The sequence below is a fragment of the Centroberyx affinis genome, unplaced genomic scaffold (genome assembly GCF_046629955.1).
Source record: "Centroberyx affinis isolate AG114_WGS23_722 - 3 ecotype Tasmania unplaced genomic scaffold, CSIRO-AGI_Caff_v1 ptg000031l_1, whole genome shotgun sequence".
NCBI classification, from domain to species: domain Eukaryota; kingdom Metazoa; phylum Chordata; class Actinopteri; order Beryciformes; family Berycidae; genus Centroberyx; species Centroberyx affinis.
Genome location: NW_027278745.1, coordinates 133,706 through 157,418, shown reverse-complemented (window position 1 = coordinate 157,418; position 23,713 = coordinate 133,706). Strand labels below are relative to the sequence as shown.

The 23,713-nt window shown below is 43.1% G+C and overlaps 1 protein-coding gene across 1 annotated transcript in view; it reads right to left on the bottom strand.

The window, feature by feature from the left end:
• ets1 (v-ets avian erythroblastosis virus E26 oncogene homolog 1) overlaps positions 1 to 22,953 on the bottom strand; it is a gene marked incomplete at its 3' end in the record, with an annotated part of 33,433 nt that extends 10,480 nt beyond the window's left edge. The window contains exons 1-3 of the mRNA XM_071515806.1: positions 22,894 to 22,953; positions 21,389 to 21,557; positions 15,938 to 16,085 (exon numbers count right to left, since the gene is read on the bottom strand). Coding sequence (XP_071371907.1) covers positions 15,938 to 16,085; positions 21,389 to 21,460 — 220 coding nt within the window. The remainder of the gene's footprint in view (positions 1 to 15,937; positions 16,086 to 21,388; positions 21,558 to 22,893) is intronic.
• Positions 22,954 to 23,713: the final 760 nt, after the last annotated feature.

Here is a 23,713-nt window from a genome sequence, read left to right as displayed (position 1 = left end):
TGCCAAAGTCTCGGCTCTTGATATGACATTACCTCTAAGTTTGAACTGATCCCCAGCCGTGCCGTCACAAATAGACGCTAAATGCATTTTTGCTAAAAGCTTGGTGGAAATTCCCTCCTTTCTAGAGGAACGAGGGAGCGCTTTCAGAAGAATTTGGCTCTTTATTGCCGACTGAAACGCCTACAAGCTTTGTTGCTCTGTGATCTTTAACAGTGCACAGAGTGAAAAGGCTTGTTTTTTAGGTATGCTTCAACTAAAAAAGATTGAGCAATGGTAATGTAGGCTACTTTTGACAACTGCCCATTACGCAACATGCTAGTTCTCTACCACTTCAAATCTGCAGATAAAGAAAGCAGATCAAGAATAAACCAAGCGTACACTAAAACACCACGTTAGATAAATCTCACACAACTTTAAGGTTATCCATGAAATCTTTACATCTTAAGTATGTATAATGGGGGCACCCCTCAGTCTAAAAGGCTTTAAATGCCTTGTTATGTCCGTCAGTGCCAGGCATGTGTCACTGTGGCAGAAACAAGGAATTGACTGGTGAGTACTATATCGGAGAGTGCAGGTGGTGCTAGCTTAGCCGTGTGTATGCTAGCTGCCCTCCCAGGCTCCGTCCCTGTTGTAAACAGATAGGGGATGCTCTGGCGAAACTGTTTAGGCGTTAAACCAAACACATGACATATCTGACAAACAGTTTACTCTCTCTCTTGCATTTTTTCCGCAAAACATGGCGCCTGCCTCATCTTTCAGTCCAAACTGCTGCATTCCACAACCAGCAGGTTCTAGAAATAAGTGTGAATTATGTGGGATAGAACAGAGCCAAGGATTCACACACATTGATGGGATATTTATTCACGCACCCTGTTTTTTTTTTTTTTATGCGATACTCTAAGCATGTAAGTCTTGTAATCCCTGGATCTAATTATACATCATACATCTAAACGCTCGCTGCTTGTTTGAAGGCAAGCTATGGGCGACAGATGGATACTCGATAAATAAATTCCCTCCAGACCACAGTGTTTTCATGTTGCGTGCCTCACATTCCACCTCTGTTTTACAATCGCTAATGTGCTTCTCACAGCTTTCTTGTTTTCCTCTAATGTGACCAAAAATGACTTGTGGTCCAAGTGGCGAAATGGTTTCAGCTCGAGATGATGAATTACCCCTCTATTTTAAGCTCAGTGTACTCCATTTGTATACTTGATGCTTCATGGCTGATAGCATAAAGCATCAAACATCTGGCTACATCTCTCTACCTTTCTCTTATCTCGATCTCAAGATATGTGTGTGATTTTTCTTAACGAAGAGTAACACCTCAGTTTTGGTTGAATGTGCTGATCAAAAGATGCAGCCTAGCGTGGATTAATAACTTGATAACTGTGGAAAAATACAACTCAGCTATTTTGCAATAAGAGATGGAGGCGATGTCCCAAACGTGCATGTGTGCACTCTCTCACTCCCTCTCTCACTCCCTCTCTCTCACACACGCTCACACACACACATACAGATTGGCTGTGAGTGACTCACTTCATCGAGGAATGACTGGACTTCAGGGGATACGCAGTGCTCCATTTGACATGTGACTGTTCATGATGAAAGCAATGACCCTATCTTGAAAAATTCCTGCTCATTTACTCAACATTTGTCATTCGCCTTGTTGGTTTCCATAAAACAAACATGGGTCTGAGGCGGCACGTACAGCCTCTCTAATGGGCATTTATATGAAGCCAAAGGATAATATCCCACCAGCAGTATGCCGTTTCTGTAAAGGAATGGTGTCCAAGTCAAGTTCTCATTATGTGCTGGGTCCTTGGGCCTACTGCAGATGCCTAAAGTAACTGTAGTCAGCAAAAGGCAACTCATTCCAAGTTGGAAAAAATGCAGATACTGGGGAGGCCAGGCTAGTCAGGCAAAGCTAAGGAATCCAGCTGCTCTCACTCTCATAGCTCCAACACCCTTAACTCTTAGACCCATTCCTCAACCTCCCCTATGGCAGCCAGCGCACATGTGCCTCCCATTTGACTGTGCGTCACTGAGGCCCAGCTCATCATGAGCGCCACAGAGTCGCACCTACAAAGTGGAGCCCGCCTCCCACGCAGACGCTGTTCCTTATTGTTCTTTGCTTTGGTGGGCAAATCTGCCAAATCTGTCAATAACAACTCTGATGCAGTAGGGTTGACATACATAAATTCTGTGGCTGTGGGACATTTGTTCACCTGATTACAAAAGCAGCACGCAACGCACGCTGACTCGGAAAACAGGTGGTCTGCAGCAAACGCATACAAAAGGGGGGGAAAAAAAAGGGGAAGAAAATCTGGACCATGCACTGAGCGAAATGACTGACCTGGCCTCGTTCTGAGCGGCTGAACATCAGTGGCGAAACAACCCCGCAGTCTTTCAGGGCAGCAGACTGATTCTTAAAGCAGCCGTGTTTCTTAAGTAGCCCAGTTTCCGTTCCATTATAGCAAACACAGCTCCCAAATGTGGAACCGTAAAACACAAACGGCAACAGAGCAAGGGGACCAAAATAGTCGTAACGCGCACGGGACAACGTTAAGATGCGTGGGTGGGTGTGGAGCCATTTTGGGGCAGCGTCAAGCCCATTAGGGTTCACAGTCAGGCTGGTAATGCGGAGTAATAGGGGGAGTAGGGAGGCCTGTGGTAGCTGAAACCAGTAAGCTAGCCAACAACCAGTCATTCAGACACGCAGTCGGACAGCCAGTGGCGTGTGGTGCAGCAGGCGTCTGGTGCTATGACTCAGGGATTACAAGCAAGGAATGGCCGGGGATGAGACAGAGGGCACACACCAAGAAGACGCTACACGCCACATCAAGGACCAAGGTGACGTGAGAGAAACTCGTGTGGTGAACAGAAAAGATGGAAACAGAGGAAGAAAGGGAGAGAGGGGGGAGGAAAATAGGAGGGGGGGGGGAGAGAAAAAAAATCAAGCTTGTTAATGCTTTATTTCCCAAGCCCCGGAACGTATTTTCCTTTGTTTTGGTTGCCGTCTTTCTGTGGAATGTGGGTAAAATGAGGCGCCATAGCAGACTGATTGCTGTGAATGGCACTCTAATCATTCTAATCTCTAATTATTTTTGCACATAGCTGGGACTATTCACCACCGTCATATGGGCCACACCTTGAAATTCTCTCTTTCGCTCTGTCTCTCCCTCCTCCCTCTCTCTCACTGTCTCTCTCACTCTATCTCTCTCTCTCTTCACCTCTCCCTCCCTCTTTCTCTCTCTCTCTCTCTTTTCATCCCCCTCTCTAACTCTGTCCATATGCTTACTATTTAGCACACTGCTGTATCTGGTGCTAACACGCCTTGTTTTATGACTAAGCTTTATATGGCAGAATTAAGGCGTGTAGTCACCAGGGAAGCATCCAGATAGGACCCACGCAACATAATGGTTTTCTGTTTATACGGGCAGCGCTGCACACAAGGGGATGAATGAAGGAAAAATGAATGAAACACTGGCTCAATGGGGGGATAACCCATTTGATGTAACACACTGACATCATTGAGCAGAGCGGGAAAGAAAGGCGAGTTCATTGCGGAAACACACAGGCATCCACTTCACTAGTACCATCCTAGCCTGTTGGGAATTCTGTCCAGCATGGGGATGTGTGAGGCCCATTGACGACACTGCTATCCATTTGTCCTCTGGGTACAACCACAGCCTGGCATGTAGACAGGACCCAGTCAAACACTAATGACATATGGGCAATGCACTAAACACCGGACCGACCGACAAGGGTTTGATCTGGCAAACCAGATCGTCCTCACTTTGACACAGTGCACATCGGATGAAAAACGGACCTGTTTGCTCCGTTTGGCCCGATGCGTTGACGGCCCACATCAGACGAGGCTGGATCACCCAAATGGTGTTTGCACAGCTGCCAGGCAGCCATGCGCACTCAAACACTGGCATATATTACACAGCGCTACTGAAGGAGTGCTGACACCGACAAACCAAAGCAAAAACCTGAAGCTTATGTAACACTCTCTGTCCTGAGGGAAACTACACCTCACCTCGCCGTACGAACGCGGGGGCACCTTGGGAGAGAAATGTGATCGAAGCCTTTTGGAATGGCCCGCGTGTGCATGAGCATGTGTGGCACAGGCAGTAAGAGGTGCCATATAAGGGCTCTGAGCAGCAGCATCAGGCATGCCAGTTATAACAAGCAACAGCGTTTTAATCAGATAAAAGTCAACCTCCCCCTCTGTCTCGCCTTCTCTCCTGCTCTGCCTCCATGCATCCCACCCAGCAGGGCTTGCTCACAGGCATTCCTGTCAGTCGCTGAACCCTGACCTTCAGGCCTGACGAATAGAGAGGGCACCTAAAAGAGGGACAACTCACTCAAGACTGGAACAGACAGCTCCTTGTAAATGATTGACAACAAATTCTCTATGAACTCTTAAATCTGTACCCTTGGCTAAACAGAAAACCCTGTTACTTGAATTTCAGTTATTCAATATTATAATTTCAGTAATAGAGCAGAAAAAAACATGTGCTGCTTATACTTTCATCTGCCTTGAAACTGGCCATCATTTGGCAATCCAACACCTTCCATCTTGAGAAACCTCTCTTATCTTTGCAACTTCTCTCTGTTGAGCTGACAGTTTTGTTATGGCTACGTGATGCTTCGAATAATAAGCTACCATGGCCTGTGTTGTATTGAAGTACTACCAAGCGTGCTGTGTCAGAAGTTGACTACTGTAACATGCTGAACAGAGGACCTAAAGCTTGGAGGAATGTTAGAAGCCTTGTTTGGGTGCACCTCTGACCCTGGCGGTGTGTGAGCGCTTTCAAAGGAATTACCTCCGTTGGAGAGAGAGAAGAGGCCTTGGGTAAGCTGACACTGACTTCCTTCGCAAAGGAAAACAAACAATACAGTGAGGTGGGCTTCAGACCACTCCAGCCTCTTGTTGTTGGGGTGTGTGTGTGTGTGTATGTGTGCAGGAGAGAGGAGCGCATGCTAAACACAAAAATACCAGCATCTAATAGTTCCCACAATGCCAAAGCTCTGTGCTGTTGTTGAAAGCCGAGTAGCCATGTCCACTGGGACGGCTGCTACTTTCACAATCCACTGACTAGAAACCGTCAGATGCATTCTGGCTTTGTACAGAGTGCTTAACCCTCTCAGCAAGTGGTAGACAAAGAGAACTGTCATGTTGCCTAATGCCTTGCATGCCTGGAACACTGAAGAACATCACTGTTGTTTCCCGTTGGAATCAAAAGGAGAAAAGGAGGCCTGGTTCATCGGCAGGACGCTTATCTTGTAAGCACGGAACACCAAGGAGTGAATAGAGCAGGGTGTGTGTGTGTGTGTGTGTGTGTGTGTGAGTGAGACGGGGAAAAGGTGTGTTTGTGTGAAGTTGTGAACTGCTCCTTGGCAGCCTCAGCTTGACCCAAGTGCACACAGCAGTCAGTGTAAGCAGGAGCTAGCATTGCGAAATGGTTTTGCAAGATAGCGCTACGCTTTGGCAACTTAACTGCAGCTGTCAGCAGTTTTTTATGCAAGTTTGTGAGGTGTGTGTGTGTGTGTGTGTGTGTGTGTATGTGTCTTTCTGTCCTCTGCAGGTACTGTCAGTGAGGAGAAGGTGGTTAAAGCGGTGAGTCAAACCCCTGTGTTAGTCTGCTTAGCGAGTCAACACTTACAGTTAGTATCATATTTCCATCATGTATCAGTGCCTCGCCACCTTGATAATTGGCTCAACAAACACCCGCGCTGCAATCACAGGGGATGGCCTATACAATAATCAGAAAAGCTGCTAAATGCAAGTCAGCCAAACGCTCCACTAGGTGCAAAATCGCTTTGTGTAAAAATAGGGTCGCAAAAAAGGGAAGTGAAACCACACGGGGGTTTAAACCCAGACACAAACACAGCTCATGTGGGCTTCCCTCTCCATGCCCTGGACAACCCCTGCAGCAAGCCAAGTGTTCCAGGCAGCGGGGTCAGAGAGGCAAGCCTCAGGACTGCAGATTCATCACCTCAGCCTGCCTCGCTTTCCCTCTGGAAACTCAGTTTAAACCACCGAGGAGGAGGAGGAGGAGGGGGGAGCTGGAGAGAGAAAGGAGGGAGGCAGAGAAGAAGTTGGGGTGGGTGGGGGGTGAGGGTGGGGGGGGATGACTAGGCATCACTGCCTGTCTCCCATGCCTGCTGGGCAGAATGCCCCGTCCCTCCCAACACGGGACGGACTATGTGGGTCAGAGATGGGTGCTTAGATCTGGCAGGGAGAGGAGATGATAATAGGTGCCCAGTGAGATCAAGGCAGGATGAAAGAGAGAGGGAGATCGTTTGTACAACACAGCCACAAAGCCTATATACCCGCTTAGTCCATTCCAATAACACACTCATCAAAAACTAAATCATTCTTCCAGGTGACAAAAGTTAAATGACAACTGTTTTAAACATACATGTACATCCAAACATGCAAATCTGACAGAGCAATGGCGCATAGGACAACATATAATTTCTGTCAGTTGAGAATGCAGTGTGTTTGACAGAGTGAGAATGCATGTCAAACATGCAAATGTCACATTGTGTTTTGTTGTGAGCTAAACGTTTCCTTTAACAACTTGCAATGTCATTTAGCGTTGGCTACATGACATCATTAAGTATTTTGGTATGAACCCTACAGAGGTAGAAACTATAAAACTGGAGCCTAATAACTTTTCCATATATGCTGTGTATCCTAGTTTAGGCACATCGTCATATTCTAAATTATAAAGGCAAAAGGGCCAAGGCATGATTCATTCAGCAATAACACGCTACACACAGTGCTTTATAGCCGACTGTAGCCTCCAGCGTAATTGCATTTTTCTCAAGTGTCATGCGTGCTGTCCACTATTGAGCAACTAACATAATCTTCACACTGTAGTGCGTTCAAGACGTTTTGTCCCGCTCAGTGTGTCTAATTGCTGGGAATTATCACCGGCGCACACAGAGCTTTCACTACGAACAAGTGGTTAAAATGATCAGCGAAATAAACCAGTTTCACCGGCAAGTCATAACCGTACCAGGCATGAATGACTAGTAATGTTAGTCTCGTGTTAACTGTCAAGCTCTTACAGAATAGTTTCATTACTCACCGTCCATTTTTTCAGCCTTTATGATTGTTAATGTCGGTTTCATATCGACAGCTGCCGTCATGATCATCAGATCAGTGTGATTTAATAACGCCGCGTCCCTCTGTTTATTCTAACAGCTCCAAAAACAATTTATGGGTAAATCTTGTCTTCCTTTGGCGCCTCAATTAATTCAACTGGCTGTTTGTTACGTCTCCTCTCTCTCACTAAAAATCTTTCCTGTTTCTTTTACTACAAACTTGTCTTTCTCTCTCAGTCTCTCTCTCTCCCTCTCCGGCACACACTCTCTCTTTTCCTCGTTCTTTCTTTCTCTCTCACTCACTCACTCCTTCCGTCCCTCTATCTTGGTTTGGGCGTTGCAAGCCCCAAAGTGCGACGACAGCTGAAGGGGGCGGTGTTTAGGGCTGACTGAGAGTTGATTCACAATTCAATTACAATGTTGCTCCCCCCCCCCGCCGCCCCCGTGTCTCTGTGAGAACCAAGACCCTCTTAACGTCATCAGACACAACGATTACTGGCATTTTACAGGGGTGAGAAACACTTTGGAAACGTGAGGACTGCCGATTACGCTAACGAATAAGACCTATAGTAATCCTAAAATACTACACAATATACTATACAAATACTATACAAAGAGTTAAATATATCATGAACTGTAGGCCAAAGATATCCTCTATAGTAATACATTAGAAAAATGCCATAAAGCACGATTAGTTCACTGTAAACTCACTACTGAGTACCACAGACAAAGGAATTAGCCTATAGGAATATTATAGCGATACTATAGGGGATATAAAATACTATAAAGTCCATTAAGGTCGCTATAAACAGTGATTTGCACCACAGACCCATTATGAACCCCTATAGGAATATTATAGGAATAGTATAGTGATATTTCCTTAGGGTAATTAAGTAAATAAAGATAAGCAACTAAATAAATACCTAAATAAATAAATTGCCTAAATAGTCTTTGGAGATACAAAAATATTGATACATACAAGTATACACCAGTACCTCAGATCCAGCTTATGTCTTAGGAACTGGTGACCATGAGCTTTAAGGAGACTGTCTGGACTGTCTGTGTCCAATTCTGCAGGTCCAAGCGTCCTCATAACTTGTAACTTGCCCTCATAAACACCTCAGAGTATTTCCTGTTCACCTTGTACTGATCAATAAAAAACAACCATGTCTTTTTTTTTTTTCTCCACAGCTGCTTCTCAGGCCTTTGAAACGAATGACGTCTTTGCAAGAATGCACAGGATTAAATGAAAAGAACTCTTCGAAAAGCCTCTACGACTCTAAATGAAAAATGAAAAATAACACACATAGAAAATGCAAGACTGATTAAAAACCGGGTCAGTTATACAGATATCAAAACCAATCAAGCTGGGCCTTCTGTCACCAAGGCCATCAATGATAATGCAATTTGAACAGGGTTAACTGCCTGTTCATACTCTCCTTTTGCATTGTTTTTTTTTTTTTTTTAGACTTTTGTCCTTTCTCGTCTACAATAATCAGGAACAATGACCATGCCTTGCTGGAAATTGAATCAAGATTTTGTTCTGCCACTGGAAAAGGACAAATGAAAGAGAAATATCTTTGCCCACAGTGCCGGTCCACTGCAACAACCACCGTCAGGGAAAACCTCCCATAGCAACAGATAATGGCACATTATAACAGTAATTCTCACCTTGGTTCCATCGGACCCTACTGCTTTTAACAACAGTGAGAAAGGTCTGCTCCAGCTAGAAATACTCAAGGAGTAAGACGGACTTCAGTTCATACTCATGTCAATGCAAATGCTTTCATTCTTTCTTTCATTTAAATTAATGACACACTGTAAAGCGTTTTATCTAAGGCATCAGCCCCCGATTTCCATGTGTCCACCCGCATCCAAAGTAACCTTGTTAGGGTAAGTCAATACGGTGCTGCCTACCATGCAAGTCAATATGATACTTCTGCATGTACTGTACGCATGTATTTCCAAATGGGATGATCTGGATGGAGACTGGGGAGCCAAGGGTATTGATCACGTATGGATTTTTAAACCGGTGGTACTTCACCGGCTCCATTAGCAGCCCCGGATCAGGTTTCACGGGCTGGATAGGGGCCTCGGTGGAAGCGTCTGAGAAGAGTGCTGGTGGGTTCTGCGGTGAAAGGAGCAAGAGGGGGTGATGGAGGAGAAGAATGGGAGGGCGCTGGGATGGGAACAGGACCTCTCACTTCATCTCAGCCAGTCAGTCAGTCACTCTCTCACTCTCTCTGACTGGCCTTCTTTGTTTTCTGTTAATGAACTCCCTGGTATCTGTTCTTAAAAGGACAGCCCGGGTCTTTTGTGCCTAAGGGCGGCCATTAGGGGCTTAATGGCGTTGCTGACTAATATCTGGGCCGGAGCTGGCAGTCAAAGTAGCCATTTTCAGTTTGGGCTTTATCATGCCCCTCTTACAGAGGATTTTTCTAGATCTCTCTAAAAATGCATTTAGATGGTATTTTCCAAAAACATACTCAGGATGCATAATCAGACTGTTATGATTAAAAATGGATTATTTGACTGAAATAGTAAAAAGTGATTCAACGGGCTTTCTGGCAAACTGATTAGACACAGTAGGCTACTAGAGGAGCTGTCTCAGCATTGTTGCTTTAATCACACAGGAACGTCCTGCCGCCAGGAAACATTTGAATACATTTCTATTCCTGTGTCTCATTTTGTTGTTTGTTGCTGGGAGCAATGATCATCTAGTGGCCAAAAACTGCCTGGTGTATCACCACCCTGAGGAGGAACATATGTCTATGAACAGTAGTAACCCAATGGGTCTTTGAAATAAGAGAAATGAGTTTCATAAAAATGGCCGAGTAAGATCTTGATGCCAACTAAAGCAACTGTTTGCGTCCAGGTTTTGCACAATAGCCATAAAACAAAATGAACCCAGCAAACAACAATTGTTCCCGACCCAAATCTCGCTGTTTCCTTTTCAGACAAAATGGATTGTTCATTGTCTCACAATCACAGAGCAACCAGCCACTGTATGTTCCAGTACATTTGAGGAGCCATGTCCCATATCAGACAACACGTGAGCTTTGGTTTCAATGTCTCTTTTCTTCACCTGGCAAATGCTGTTGCCATGGTTTTGACAGTTAGCTGGCTTCACTCATTTGCCTTGCAGTGTAGCACCATAGCTCAAGCAGCTCTCTCTCTCCATGTCGCTCTCTCTCCCTCTCTCTCTGTCTCTCTCTGGCACATCTGTGTTGTCTGCTTGTCTGTAATCCTTAGATGTAACCGTTGCACCTGCTACTTTTCACAGAGTTAACTGAAAGGTTATTCTATTTAGAGCAATCCATACAGCTGTCAAGTGATATTTGTCTTTGTCTGATGTTGGAACCCTTGCAACAAATGGGAAAAGGGTTTTTGGATGCTTTGAATACAAAGGTTCCAACATTATACATGTTTTCATATTTGGAAATAACATTATGAACATAACATAGTATCTAAAGTGGTGACTTTGAATGGCTGTGTAACAATAGCTCCCAGCCAAGGCAAAAATCAATGTGTAGAACATCTCAGACAATGGATATGGCCTAACTGGTTTGGCATGTGGTGTGAATAGACATCATTTAGCATGTAATCAATCAGTCACTCATTTACAGACACTCAAGCACACACGCAGATGTGTGGTGGACACACACACACACACACACTGAGCAGACAGTGAAACAGTAAAACAGTGGGGTCTTTGTGGCCTCTGTCTAGCAGCCCAGTCACAGCCCCATCTATGGTGGATGCTGTCTGAAGGTGCCACAGGCTGGATGAACTCCTGCTGAGATCACAGAGTTAGCTGGGACAGGAGTGGTGTGAGCGTGTGTGTGTGTGTGTGTGTGTGTGTGTGTGTGTGTATGTGTGTAGAACGCCTGTGCACTTATTTGCTTGTGCCTCACATGCCAAAGTGTGTGTGTGTGTGTGTGTGTGTATGTGTGTGTGTGTGTGTGTGTCTGTGTGTGTGTGTGTGCGTGTGTGTGTGTGTGTGTGTGTGTGTGTGCGACCACTACGTTTGTGTGTGTGTGTGTGTGTGTGTGTAAGTGAACCAGGATAGTAGCGGGGCCTCCCTGAACAAAGGCTCAGCTCTTTTCTGAACAATTAGCCTCGCTAAAAAGGACATCTCTTCCTCCATTAGCGGCACCACGTGCCCTCCATCACTCCATTGTGCAGATAATTCAATTATCCCCACCCCCCTCCGAGCCTCTTTGCCTCCCAGACCTCCCTCCCTTCGTCTTGCCCTCCCTTTCCTTTTCCCCCTCTCCTCAGCTCATCACCACCAAGCACACAGATAAAGCTGCACTCCTCCCCACAGCGGAAGGGAAAAAGCACCAGTCTTCTGTTTTAAGTTCGTAATAGAAATGCGAGTTATACATTATAGTAAGTAGTATCATACAAAAGAAGGGTATACTGTAGAAAATGTAAATATTAATCCAAATATAATTGTTGCAAAACTCTTTGATTTATCTTGAAAATGTATTCCTGTCTTTATAGGATAGGTTTCCATGCTCACACTAGATTCAGCTATAAAGATCCATTGTGAAACAGGGGTAGAGGTATTCACTCCATTACCATTATGGGGATACAGTCATTGTAGTTAACAGTGTGTGGATATTACTAAGCCGATATAAACATTAAAACAATAGGAGGTCTATCTCGGGACCCGTTAAAACTCCACCTTTCCCAATGAGCTGGCATCTGTTGCATCATCAGCTCTTACCGATCGCATGTGTTTCAGAACTGCATGTTCTGCAACTGAAGTGGTTTGTAATTAGTCATCGGGTTATCAAGAGGAACTTGCCACGCTACACTTCCTAGAAATAAAGCACTTAGAGGCTTCTGTGTGAGAAGCCTGTAAAGTGGAGTGCTTTACTGACGATGCCCCCTGCAGACAGAGGTGGAAACAACTGAAATATTTCACTCAGGTCCAGAAATACTACAAAAGCACTCACTTACTAAGGGAAAATTATATCTCCTGGTGGTTCCTTTTTAGTTCAGTCTGGTAATAATGTGACGTAAAGTCCAGAGTGACAGCTTAATGCCAGATCTCAGAGTAATCACTGCCTGATATGAACACTTACTCCAAAACCACAGACTTCTAAAAATACTAAAATCTACAGTAGCTGCAGTCGTAGTAAATTGTTACTTTCCACCTTGGCCTATTCACCAGCACCCCATGCCTCATTTACTGCACTAACGTCACCCTAAGCCTCTAAGCCTAAGCAGTCAGAGTGTGCTCGTGTCGAGGTAAAGGCCCGTAGTTTGCGGTGTAGCCCGTTCCTCCAGAGTTGTCTGTCGCTTTTCCGTCTTTCCCTTCTTGTTTTGTTTTATTGTTGGAGGGGGAAGTGTGCGCCGGCCTGATTAGCATCACTGTTTCCTCCTTTCCCATAACCCCCCGGACCCCCGCAGGCTGCCTGTTTACTTTTAGAAATAAAAAATGGGCCTGCGCCCGTGAGGACGTGCCCCTCATCAGAGGCGAAGCCCCCCCCCCCCCCCCCCCCCAAGCCCCACATCTCAGATCCTCCTCCCCTCCTCTCCCCTCCTCTCCCCTCCTCTGCTCTCCTCCCACCAACGCCGGTCCCAGTCCTGCGACTTATCCCTCTCCTTATCCGTCCTCTCTCTTCAAAATGTATTCCCCCCACTCTCCTTTTCTCTACACCCCCCTTCCCCTCCTCTTCCAACTGTCCAGCTGTCAAATCACATCAAATAAAACACAGGCCAATGGTCCCTGAGTGCCAGATCACAGCTGTGTTTGCGTGTACTAAATGGGAGTGCATGTTTAAATGTACAGTGAACTCACGGGTGCCTGGGAGTAGGTGTGTGTGTGTGTGTGTGCGTCCGTGCATCTGTGCGTGTGTGTGTGTGCACTGCTGCTTTGCTGAATGAGAGGATGCTGTAATACAATACACGCCAGAGTGCAGGGTGTGAATTTAATGAATGAACATGTGGAGTGTGCATCACTGCAGGATGTTGGGTGAGCATGCATGGAGCGTGTATATGTGTGTATATATGCATGTGTGCACGTGTATGTGTATGTATGCGTAATATCTGTACCTGGGTTTCAATAAGACTGCATACACACAGAAATACACCACCCTCTCTCCCTCTCTCTCTCTCACACACACACACACACACACACACACAAACACAGTGAATCTCTACGATGGGAGTTTACATCAAGCCCTGTAGTGTGAGTCTTGGATAGTGGAGAGCAGAGCTGGGTTAGTGTAAACACCACCATGGCATGGCTGTTGTCAGGAAGCAGTGTGTGTGACATTGGGCTCCTGGCCAAACATGCGATGGTCCTTTAACATCCAACTTCCCCGCCTCACATCTGCTCTGTACTCTTTCTCTCTCACACAGCACATTTCATTGTAACAGCACCCAATCAATTCTCAGTCAGAAAACGGTGAGTTCAGCTCTAAAACTACTTGGCCTAGCCGCTTTGAAAATTGTAAATGTCATTCCATATAACTAAAATATGGAGGTTTTAGTTGCTAAAAATGTCATGATGTTTGTCAACAAAGACATAATGACTGTTTTAAAAAGTAATGTAATTTGTTTTCAATATCAATAATTTTGTAAGGGTAGGTGCAACTATTTTTAAATGCCAGATATGTATTTTAGAAGGTCAGTTCCAGTCCAGTTTCATTGAAGGGCTGAAGAGTTAGTATAAGAGGAATTTGCATTTACATGTATTTGTTTTCCTGTAATGTTTTAATTACTGGAGACAGTTTTACTCTGCACACCTGCATCACCATGAGCAGCTTTCTATACTCAAAGAGATGTCCTAGAGAGTCTAATAGATGACTAATCATTTTCCATACAATCTGGGTCATGTTTTAACTGTTTTTTTTTTACTGATTTGATCGAATAATATTTAAGGGGTTTTCAGGCTGATTAAATTGTATTTAGTCTTCAAAAGGGTAAAATAAATAAAAAAAATACTTGGGAAACTATTCATGAGCAAATACATGACCTTAATCAATGAGTGTTGTGACCCTGCTGGTAAAAAGGCAATTTGTTCAAAGCAAACTACTTCAAGGTGCAGAATCACTTACAAAAACAAGGCAAGCCAAAAACACAACACTATATTATAATTCTCTGCACAAACATGATTTGTGTACCCCCATTTCTAATAAGACACAACTTGAATGATTTCAAACTACAAAATTTGCAAAAAACAAGGGTGGCCATGTTTTCTGTTGTTTGAGAGAAATTAGTCAAAGTAACGGTTGCAGGGTGTGGTGAGGATGTCAAAGGTTATTAGCTGGTTTTGAGGTTAGTGTAGACTCATAGTCCCATTACAGTAACTGATAGCAGAAAACTCAGTGGCACCACTCACCCAGTATATGACACTACCAAGAAGAGCTAAATGACTAACAATATCTACAGGTGGCTAGGATGCTCTAAAACCTGTGGTCTAGCATAGTCTAGCATTCTGGAGGAGGAGAAAAAACGGGTCAACTCTCGGTCATTTTTTTCCACTCAGCAATGTTTATGTCAACGGTTTAGCGCTGGGACCAATGAAGTGAGGGCTCGGAAGGAGTGTGTCTCTGGCAACAAACATCAGCAAATCCCATCAAATCCTGACTCTCTCTCACACATGCACACACACACACACACACACTTGGGCCTCCTCCATATCCCCCGAGACCAAACCATAGGCTTGGGAAAAAGATGGCCGCCCTTTGGCCCCCTACTTTGCCCCCTGCATCCAGCCCAGGGAGGTGACGGAAGAAAGCTTGTGCCCCCCAGCACCCCTACCCTACTCCCGTGGCGTGTGTCCCAGTCCACCAGCATCAATCACTGTTGAGGACACGGAGAGGCCACAGTCCAACACAGGCAAATGCACTGGAAGGAATGTTCCAGTTTAAAATAAAACAAAAAAACAAAACAAAACAAAAAAAAAGAACAAAAAGAGAGGATTGGAAGCAGAAAAATGCAGGGCATTTGGCTGTCCCCAAAAGAGGAGGAGGGAGAGAGAGGGAGAGAGAAAGAGAGAGAGAGAGAGAGAGAGAGAGAGAGAGAGAGAGAGAGAGGTATCTGGTAAAGGCATTGCCCTCAGGGTCAGCATCATCAACATCCCTTGAGAAGCAGACCCACAACGCCAGGCCAAGAAGAGATTGTTGTATGTGTGTGTGTGTGTGTGTGTGTGTGTGCGTGCGTGTGTGTGCATTCAAAAAACCTAAATGAGGGAGTGTAAATGTGTTTGTCAAGATTGTGGACGTGAATGTTTGTGTGTGAGTCACAGTCCACTTATCATTCCGGTTCGCACAAAGTCTTTTGTTTGCTCTAAGTTGTGTATTCACAATGAACAATCTTTTGGCTCCAATGTTGTCTCTGTTTTTTGGCTCATTGTACAATGCAGAAATTTTTAACACAAAGGAATACTGACGAGAATGCAGGCTATGTGTCACGTCTTCTACACTGATGGATAAATCTCATGGTTTCACAGTAGCTGTACCTGAGCAGAGAAAATAACAAACAATATCTAAGATGTGCCAACATTGTAGTGGGAAACGTGTGTACTCATAGCTTGAATTTCTGATGAAGTTTCTTCATTCTGTTGCAGTAATATATTGAGGTTGACAGATTTAATCACAAAATGCCATCATTAGTTGCATTCTGGGCAACAGTGTGTTCTACATGTCACAATAAAATGCTTGATTAGATCTAGCTGTTGCCAAATATCCTTCCATGAACTATTGACCATGACTGTATTATAAGAATATGTACTGTATTTTGTGTCTCCTTCCAAACCCTTATACCAGCACCATGTTTAAAATCAGTCATGTCTTACCTGTGGGGCAGAAGTCGTGTCCATTGGGGACCTCCTGCAGGGGAATATCCTGGGGATAAAGGGGTTGGGATGGGTAGTACTGCTGCTGGGGGTGGACCACCCCTGGGAGCTGGGTCTGGGGGCCCACTGCCACCCCTCCACTCTGCCTCTGGAGACAAACAACAGGCAGCATGGGTCAGCAAAATGAACTGAGAGCTTTTTTTTTTTTTTTTTTTACCCACTTAAACAAAAAAGATCAAAAATATGACTTCAGCCATGTTTAAGGACCTGACAGTATAACTACATTATATGACTAATTTGACCAAAGTTAGAACCTTAAAATTCCAGCAATATGCTGGAGGTTTGCCTGTGCCCTTATTGAACTGAGAGGCATGGATAGATGCATCCCGTTCTAATGGCTAATAATACGGCTAACCCCTTGCACCTCGACTTTCCCCTTAAATTTCCCCTTAAGTAGCTTCAAAGTTAGAAAAAGGTTTTTTCCATACTGTACGGCAATGTCACATCCATATTCTGTATCTGCTTGTTGTTTGTGCATCATTTTATACACATTTCCCTGTAATTCAGCATGACATATTTGGTATCTTTGGAAACCTTGGGATCTTGACAAGAATTTAAAATAAAGTTCTGTGGGTTTGAACAAAGCTTGGGTGCACAACATGCATTTGTAATGATGGTCCTGCCGGTGGAATCGTGGGGTTTTAACAGTTAAGAGCAAGGGCTCTGCTAAAATAGAGTAATACAATAATAACGGATGGGATATTCTTTTCTATGATTTACTGTGATTCTTTACAGTGATGCATCATAAAAGTACCAATAAGAATGTACATATATTTATTGTTCTCTGTTTACAATCTGATGAATATGGATTACAACATGAATATAAAACATTTTTTGAGTTTTGGATGGGATTCAAAAATGCCCTAGCCTCCACTCAACCATAAATTCCATTAGTTGAACTTAAATGGTTTCACCTGAACTGCTTTAATTCCAAACACTCAAATCATGCTTGCATCATTTGAATAGGAGGGCTGGTTACCTGCCAGTCAGTGTCCTACTGTTCCTGTGGATGAATATAACTAAAATTTAGCAGGAGACTTATGAATTTGCCAATGAAAAAATGCATATTCATTTTATCTAGAAATTAGGTGAAAATTGAGGTGAAGCTGAAAACAATTGATCAAAAAATAACTTTTCCAGTGGCTTTAGCAGACAGTGTAACCTTGAATGTTGAAAACTATTTTTTTCTTTGTTTTCCATACAGATAGCCCTCACGGCCAAATTTGACTCATTCCCTTTATCTTTGCAGCGTTGTTTTATTCTGCTTATCACAGAAATGTTCACATAAGAGGTTGCACCAAGGGGGAAGTCTAAAGTCAGCACTCGAGAGGGGAGCCGGGAGAGATATGAAATTCTGTGTGGATACAAGAGATAGTAGGCAGACAGATAGCCAGTTGGCCATTTTTAGCATATCAAAAACCTCTTTTGAAAACAAACATAAATCTCAATAGATATTGTGAGACGTTTCTGCTGAAAAAATGATGTGAACAGGGGTGCAACATTTCTCTCAAAACAGTCCACCTATCAGAAGAATAAAGTTTGAAATGTAGGAGAATGCATTTTTTGGCCATGACTGTAAATCAGAATGTGTTCTTGTTAACTTGCTTAGTTAAATAAGGGTTATAAAAACACTTTCTTTTTTTCTAAAATCCATTTTAAAATAGAATCGATTTTCAACTAAAAACTACAATCTGTTATTTGTGATAATCAATTTAATAATTATCCCAAAGGACCCAAAATTATGATTCAGTGACATCAGAGGTAGTGTTATGATGTCATAGGTAGCCAAGATAACAGCAGACTTCCTGCCTGTACAAATGTAACATATAAACTGTCATAAGTGTCCTCTATGGATTCTGTTAAGCCACTGCTGACTGTCTGTCACCACACATAGCGTCACAGGGCTGAGAAGGAAAATATTTATTTTACATTTTTGATAACATGTTATGATGTCATCCATGTTGCCTTTTGTATATGTGGCTGTCTGTGCTGTATGTTTCCCTACCACAAAAAGATTACATAGAGACACAACTAGAAACAGGCAGTTTAACATTGAAATAAGGCAATAGGAAATCAGGAGGTTGGGATGTTGGATGGGTATACACTTGCTTTCAACTCTTACAACCCAGGTTCAATTCCATGTAAGTCATGTAAAGAATTGAATTTAACAAATGTTTACTTTTCAGCAAGACCTTTTCTTATTTAACCATAACCAAAACCTTACCCTAACCTTTGCAAAATTGTTTTACTTGCCTAACTTCAAGCAAAGATTTAGTTGCCTACACTTCACCCTAACCTTAACCAAGTTGTTTTACTTGCCTAAACTTAATCGTTAGTTAACATTTCACCTGAAAATGGCGTGTCCAATTTGTGCTATTGTCACATAATCCTTTCATGCTGGAGGAATGTCATCTTCACATTCACACTTTGTTATGTTAATAGGCAAAAAGAGAGACTGAGAGCAATGCTAGACAGTTAGTTGTACCGGCATGGCCTGTCTATCTACAGTCTCTGTCATATATGCCTAACAGACAGACTGGCTGGCTGGCTTACTGGCTGGTTGACTGACTGCTTAACTGACTTAGTGACAGACAGACTGACTGCCAATCTGATAAGAAGCCCCTGTTTAAGCACTGCCATGTTTATCAGTAGCCAGCCAGCTTTATGGATGGCTAACATGACCAGGGGATCGGGGGCCTATTTATGAGCTTCTCTAGAGGTTGCATGGGATGCCGCCGTTCCTATCAGTCCAGTCAGCAAGGGAGAAGAGTGAGATAGGCATGAGGGAGCCACATGGATGATTTATGGATTATTACAGACTGATAGTGTAGATAACATAGACACCCTTATGAAATAGCTGTTTGATCAGTTGATCCTAAATGTAGAATATCATTAAACGCACAGGTCGACCCACTATTTGGGAAATTAACAGGGACAGAGATCGGTATCCTGGAAGGATCCTTGTATTCCTTTTCCATTTGTAGAACTAAGTAATATTATAAATACTGCACATATTGTTTTTCTAATGGATTGAAACCTTTTACCAAAATCTGATTTTAAAGACTGAAGATGAACAGCCTAGTGCATTATAAACACGTTCTGCCAATCGAGCCATAGTCATATCAACATCAAAACTTTACTTTGCTTAGATCCATCCCATCTTGATTACATCATCATTTGTATTGATTTTATTGATTTTCATTAGTTAGTTTCATTAGTTAGTTTCAATAGTTCCATTAGTTTCATTTGACAGGGACAATTCACTTTAATAAACATTTAATTCTTTAAATGTGCCAGACACCCACATGCAAATATGTATATGACTAGACATAAAACCAGTGATGAAGCAGATATTGAAATACATAAGGATATAGGAATGCTGACAGAAGCGAGCACATATACCATAGTGATGCTGCAATGAACAGTAATGAAAAAGCCACAGGACAACACAGACCTTGACTAGTAAGACACAAACAGTGTATGCAAACAGCAAAGACACAGACAGACAAGTTACAATGACAGAGTGTTAGATTGACAAGATGGCATCAGAGAGAGACGCCCTAATTTGATTCTGGCAAATTTGATTATAATAGTAATGAGCCGAGATCTAACTGATGAGAAAAAGACCGGTATGTATTAGGTTCTCTAATCTACTGGCACAGGGTTTGACTCCTGTGAAGCTGTGATTGAAAAGGCATGGAGTGGGGGAGGAGCCATGCCACTAGAGATAAGATTATTTGACCTTTATGTTTTCCTTAAAATGGTACAGTGGTGAACAGCAGTGGTCTGTTTCTATTAAGACTCCAGAGCCTTCACAGTACATCTATTAGCTTGCAACTAGCTGGTTCAATGCTTATCAACATCTGCTCCCCTGCTTCAGTTACTCACACAGTACATATAACACATAAGCACAGTCATCTGATTGACAGGCATGTATTTTTGAAATTATGCAATGATTTTTTTAAGATTTTCTTGGAATCTGGGAACATGACTCAATGTAAACTTACTATGAAGACCAGCAATTACCTGAGACCAGCAATTTGCAAAGTCATAAATTTGGAGTGTTTTTTTTTTTTTTTTTTTTTGAATAGGCCCCCAGAAAACCAAATGAAAAGGTTGGAATCCACTTCAGTGAATGGACTTAATTCCAAATAATATAATAATGCCTGAGTGCTAGGCTTGAAATGCATGTAGTATAAAAGTCAACCACTGTGTTCTATTTTGCTCGTTTTCCAGCTTAATGTTTTGCACTAAGCAATTAATATTTACCCTTTGTATTGAAGTGGCTTCCAACCTTTTTCATTTTGTTTACTGGGGGCCTCTTGGAAGCCCTGATTTTTCCCGTTTTTGTATCCTCTCTGGTGAATACAATCTTTGTGAAGCACACAGAACACAGAAAATCACCAAAGTGCAAATGTAGAAAAAACACCAGACCCCTCTGCTTTCCGCTGATAATTCATGTAAATTCTAGAGAATAGAGCTAGCGAGGCGACCCAGGTTCACCTTTTGACCACGTCTGCCCCGGTATACAGTAATCTCAATTTCAAAGGCAAGCCCCACCACCTGAGCCAATTAGGACAGGGGGAGCTGTATCCTTCTATGTTTTGTATCAGGGCCAGGTGGGGTTGCCATTTGCATATAACCTCAGTCTCTCTCCCTAATGTGCCGGCGCTCTGCATACAAATGGAAGCATTTCTTTTGCCGCTTCATGGCCTTCACCCTTCAAATGCTCACCTGACAGGAATCCCAATGTTCCCGGCTACAACCGTCTCTGACTCTGTATTCAGCTCTTTCATTTGGATGGCGTTAAGAGCCTCGGTGTCCTTGCAAACAGACTGCTGTGAGGCGCAGCGCAGGTGGCTTAGCTGACAAAAGTGTTATTCAGCAGGGATGGTCTGACTCCAAATTGACTTGGTTAGCGGTAAGGTTGGAGGCCTAGAGGTCTCAATATTTACAATATCAATTGCTAAAGAGAAGCGCGCCTTGGCACAGGCTGGTTGTGCAACACTGAGAAGTTTATTAGAGCGATTTCACAGCTTTGCCTAAGATGAAAATATCCCTCTTGTTCAACAGCTGTGTTTCCTAACTTTTGACGAAATCGCAAAGAACAGTGTGTACAGGCACAGCATTAGTGCAACATCCATGTACAACAGGAAAACATGTTCAGAAAGAGTGTGTGTCTGCGAGGTGATGGAAGCCAGAGTTGACCCGTTTACCTAACACACACTCACACGCACACACACATATGCTTCTGCACACATTCCTGCAGCCATGTGGTTGAGTAGCTAAGACACACACACACAGACACACACACACACACTCCTGGCCGGCTGTGTGGTAGGTAGCTAAGGCAGCCTTTAACATGGAGGTAATTTACGAGGGAGGTCTTACCATTGCACCCAGACGGTCACAGGGGTGAAGGGCCGGGTAGGAAGAAACTGGATCCATGTAGTAACTCATCATGGACGCTCTGGACGGGAGGAGCAGGGCCTGCCAAAGGGATCAACACGCAAACAGACGAGGCGGGGTGGAGCGCCCTATCTATCACACACTGTTTACACTTTGTGTGTGTGTGTGTGTGTGTGTGTGTGTGTGTAGGTGTGAGAGGGAGGAGAGAGACAAGGGGGGGGGGCAAAGAGAGAAGGGGAAGAGAAAGAAATTTGAACTGGGTTTCAATAACCTGCCATCTCAGCTGCACAGTATAGAAGGGTGCAAAGGTTTTCGGATTTTCTTAAGAACCACATCATATTACAACATGCAAGTGTTTTTGTCTGCTTAAGTTTTTTTTTGGGGGGGGGGTGTAGGAGTTTATTCTTTTTTGAAGTATTTCTGTTATGCACCAAATCAATCCATTCAGAGGCTTGTCAACTTGATATTTCCATCTCCTCTCTCTCTCTCTCTCTCTCTCATTATCTCCCTCCCTCCTCTTTGTGCCAAACGGCTTCCTCCTCCTCTTCCTCTCATCTGCCTCGCTTCTGTTTCCTCCTCCTCCTCCTCTTCTCCTTCTCCCTCCTCTCCTTCCTCCCCTCCCACTCGCTTTGCTTATCTCTTAACATTGTTTACTTGCAGCAGCATCAACAAGAGAGAGTAGAAACCAAGCTGTAGGATGAAGTTACTGGAGGAGCGGAGTATGTGGGCAGTGGCAAGTTGCATAGTGATTCAGTTCACATCTTCACCATATTCATATGCTAAGCAATTTGGCAAATCTAGTTTGTGGCAGCTGTTAATACACTGAGAGAAGATACACTAACTGCTCAATGCTTGCAGATGTTCAACAGCTCAATATAAAGATTCAGATGTTCTTGTCTCAGAAAATAAAGTACCCATACACAAAATGAATAACGTGCAAATAAGTTCATTCATTCAACTGCATGCAGTACCGTTAGGCTTCTCTGCAAATGTCATTGATTTGATGGAAAAAAAAAAGAACCAAAAAAATCTATGGAATTTAGAGGAGTAAATAAAACATTACTATAAGCCTAATTTGTGATAGAAATAGGGCCTATATTTTGTATATTTTCAATGCGCTATTCGAACCATGACAGTTTAAAATGAATGGAATAGAAAGCTATATTAAGTAAAAAAAATATGCGCACGTGACGTTAAGTTTGCTTTTATGAAGTTCTGCAGCTAAATGCTGCACGCTTCTTTAATGTTTCTTTAAAAATATGGGGAGACGAAACAGGTCGAGAAAAGCGCATCTCATTTAAAAAAAAAAAAAAAAAAAAGCGCTGCACGCTTTGTGAGAATTCCTGACGGGAAAAGCTGTAAGAAAAAAAAACTTCAAAGCCAACATTTTCAAGCTGATGGATCAGAAGAGTGTTAAGTCTCGATAATCTCCTATCATTATATTATTGACTTAACAATTAAAGTTGGCACATAAACTTTGCACTTACCGACTGCGGTGTGAGAAGTTTCCTGTAAATTGGAGGCGCTGCTAGTTGAGTGTGACAGCTGAGCGGCGGACTGCAGTGATGCTGTACCTGGCGTGCAGCGAGTCCCGGAGAGGAAGGGATATTATGCACACTTTTAGTCCCTCCCTCAATAATACGGTGATCCACTCCAAATCCTATGTGGATTTTCCCCTATATGCGGTCTCTGGACTTCCCGTGCAGTTATATTATCCTGAGGTCCACATGCTTCCACCGTACAGGTGTGAACTCTGACGGAAAATCACTGTAATGTTCTCGTAAGGACTCGTAGAGAGTCTGTGGTGGGCTAGTCAATAATGAGTTCATAGTAGCCTAATGTTTTTTGATCTAGTATCACTATAATGTTCCTAGAATATTATAATATTCATGCAATTATTAAAATTATGATTAAATCCCATAGGTATATTTATATAGTATCCGTCTAAAATGTATCATAAGATTACTATAGTTCTTTTTAGTAGGAAAGCTGACCAATTCATGACTGACTAGATATTGTATAGGCTATTATTACAGTAATTTGTTATATTTTAGGCTGCCTTAAGTATACACAATTTTACATCTTAAGACACTTTCTTCAAGATACACGTAGGCTATAGGACTTTCATTTTGTATATTACTTAATTTTCGTGCATGTTCAAATGAAAAGGATAGTAGCCTAACTTTTGTTTTGTTTTGTTTTGTTTTGTTTTGTTTCTTAGGGCTTTGAAAAGACAGGAAAAAATCACATGGGGAAGCGTCTAATGATAGTGACAATGGCTGACCTTCCTGTGATGTTTTTTCATCT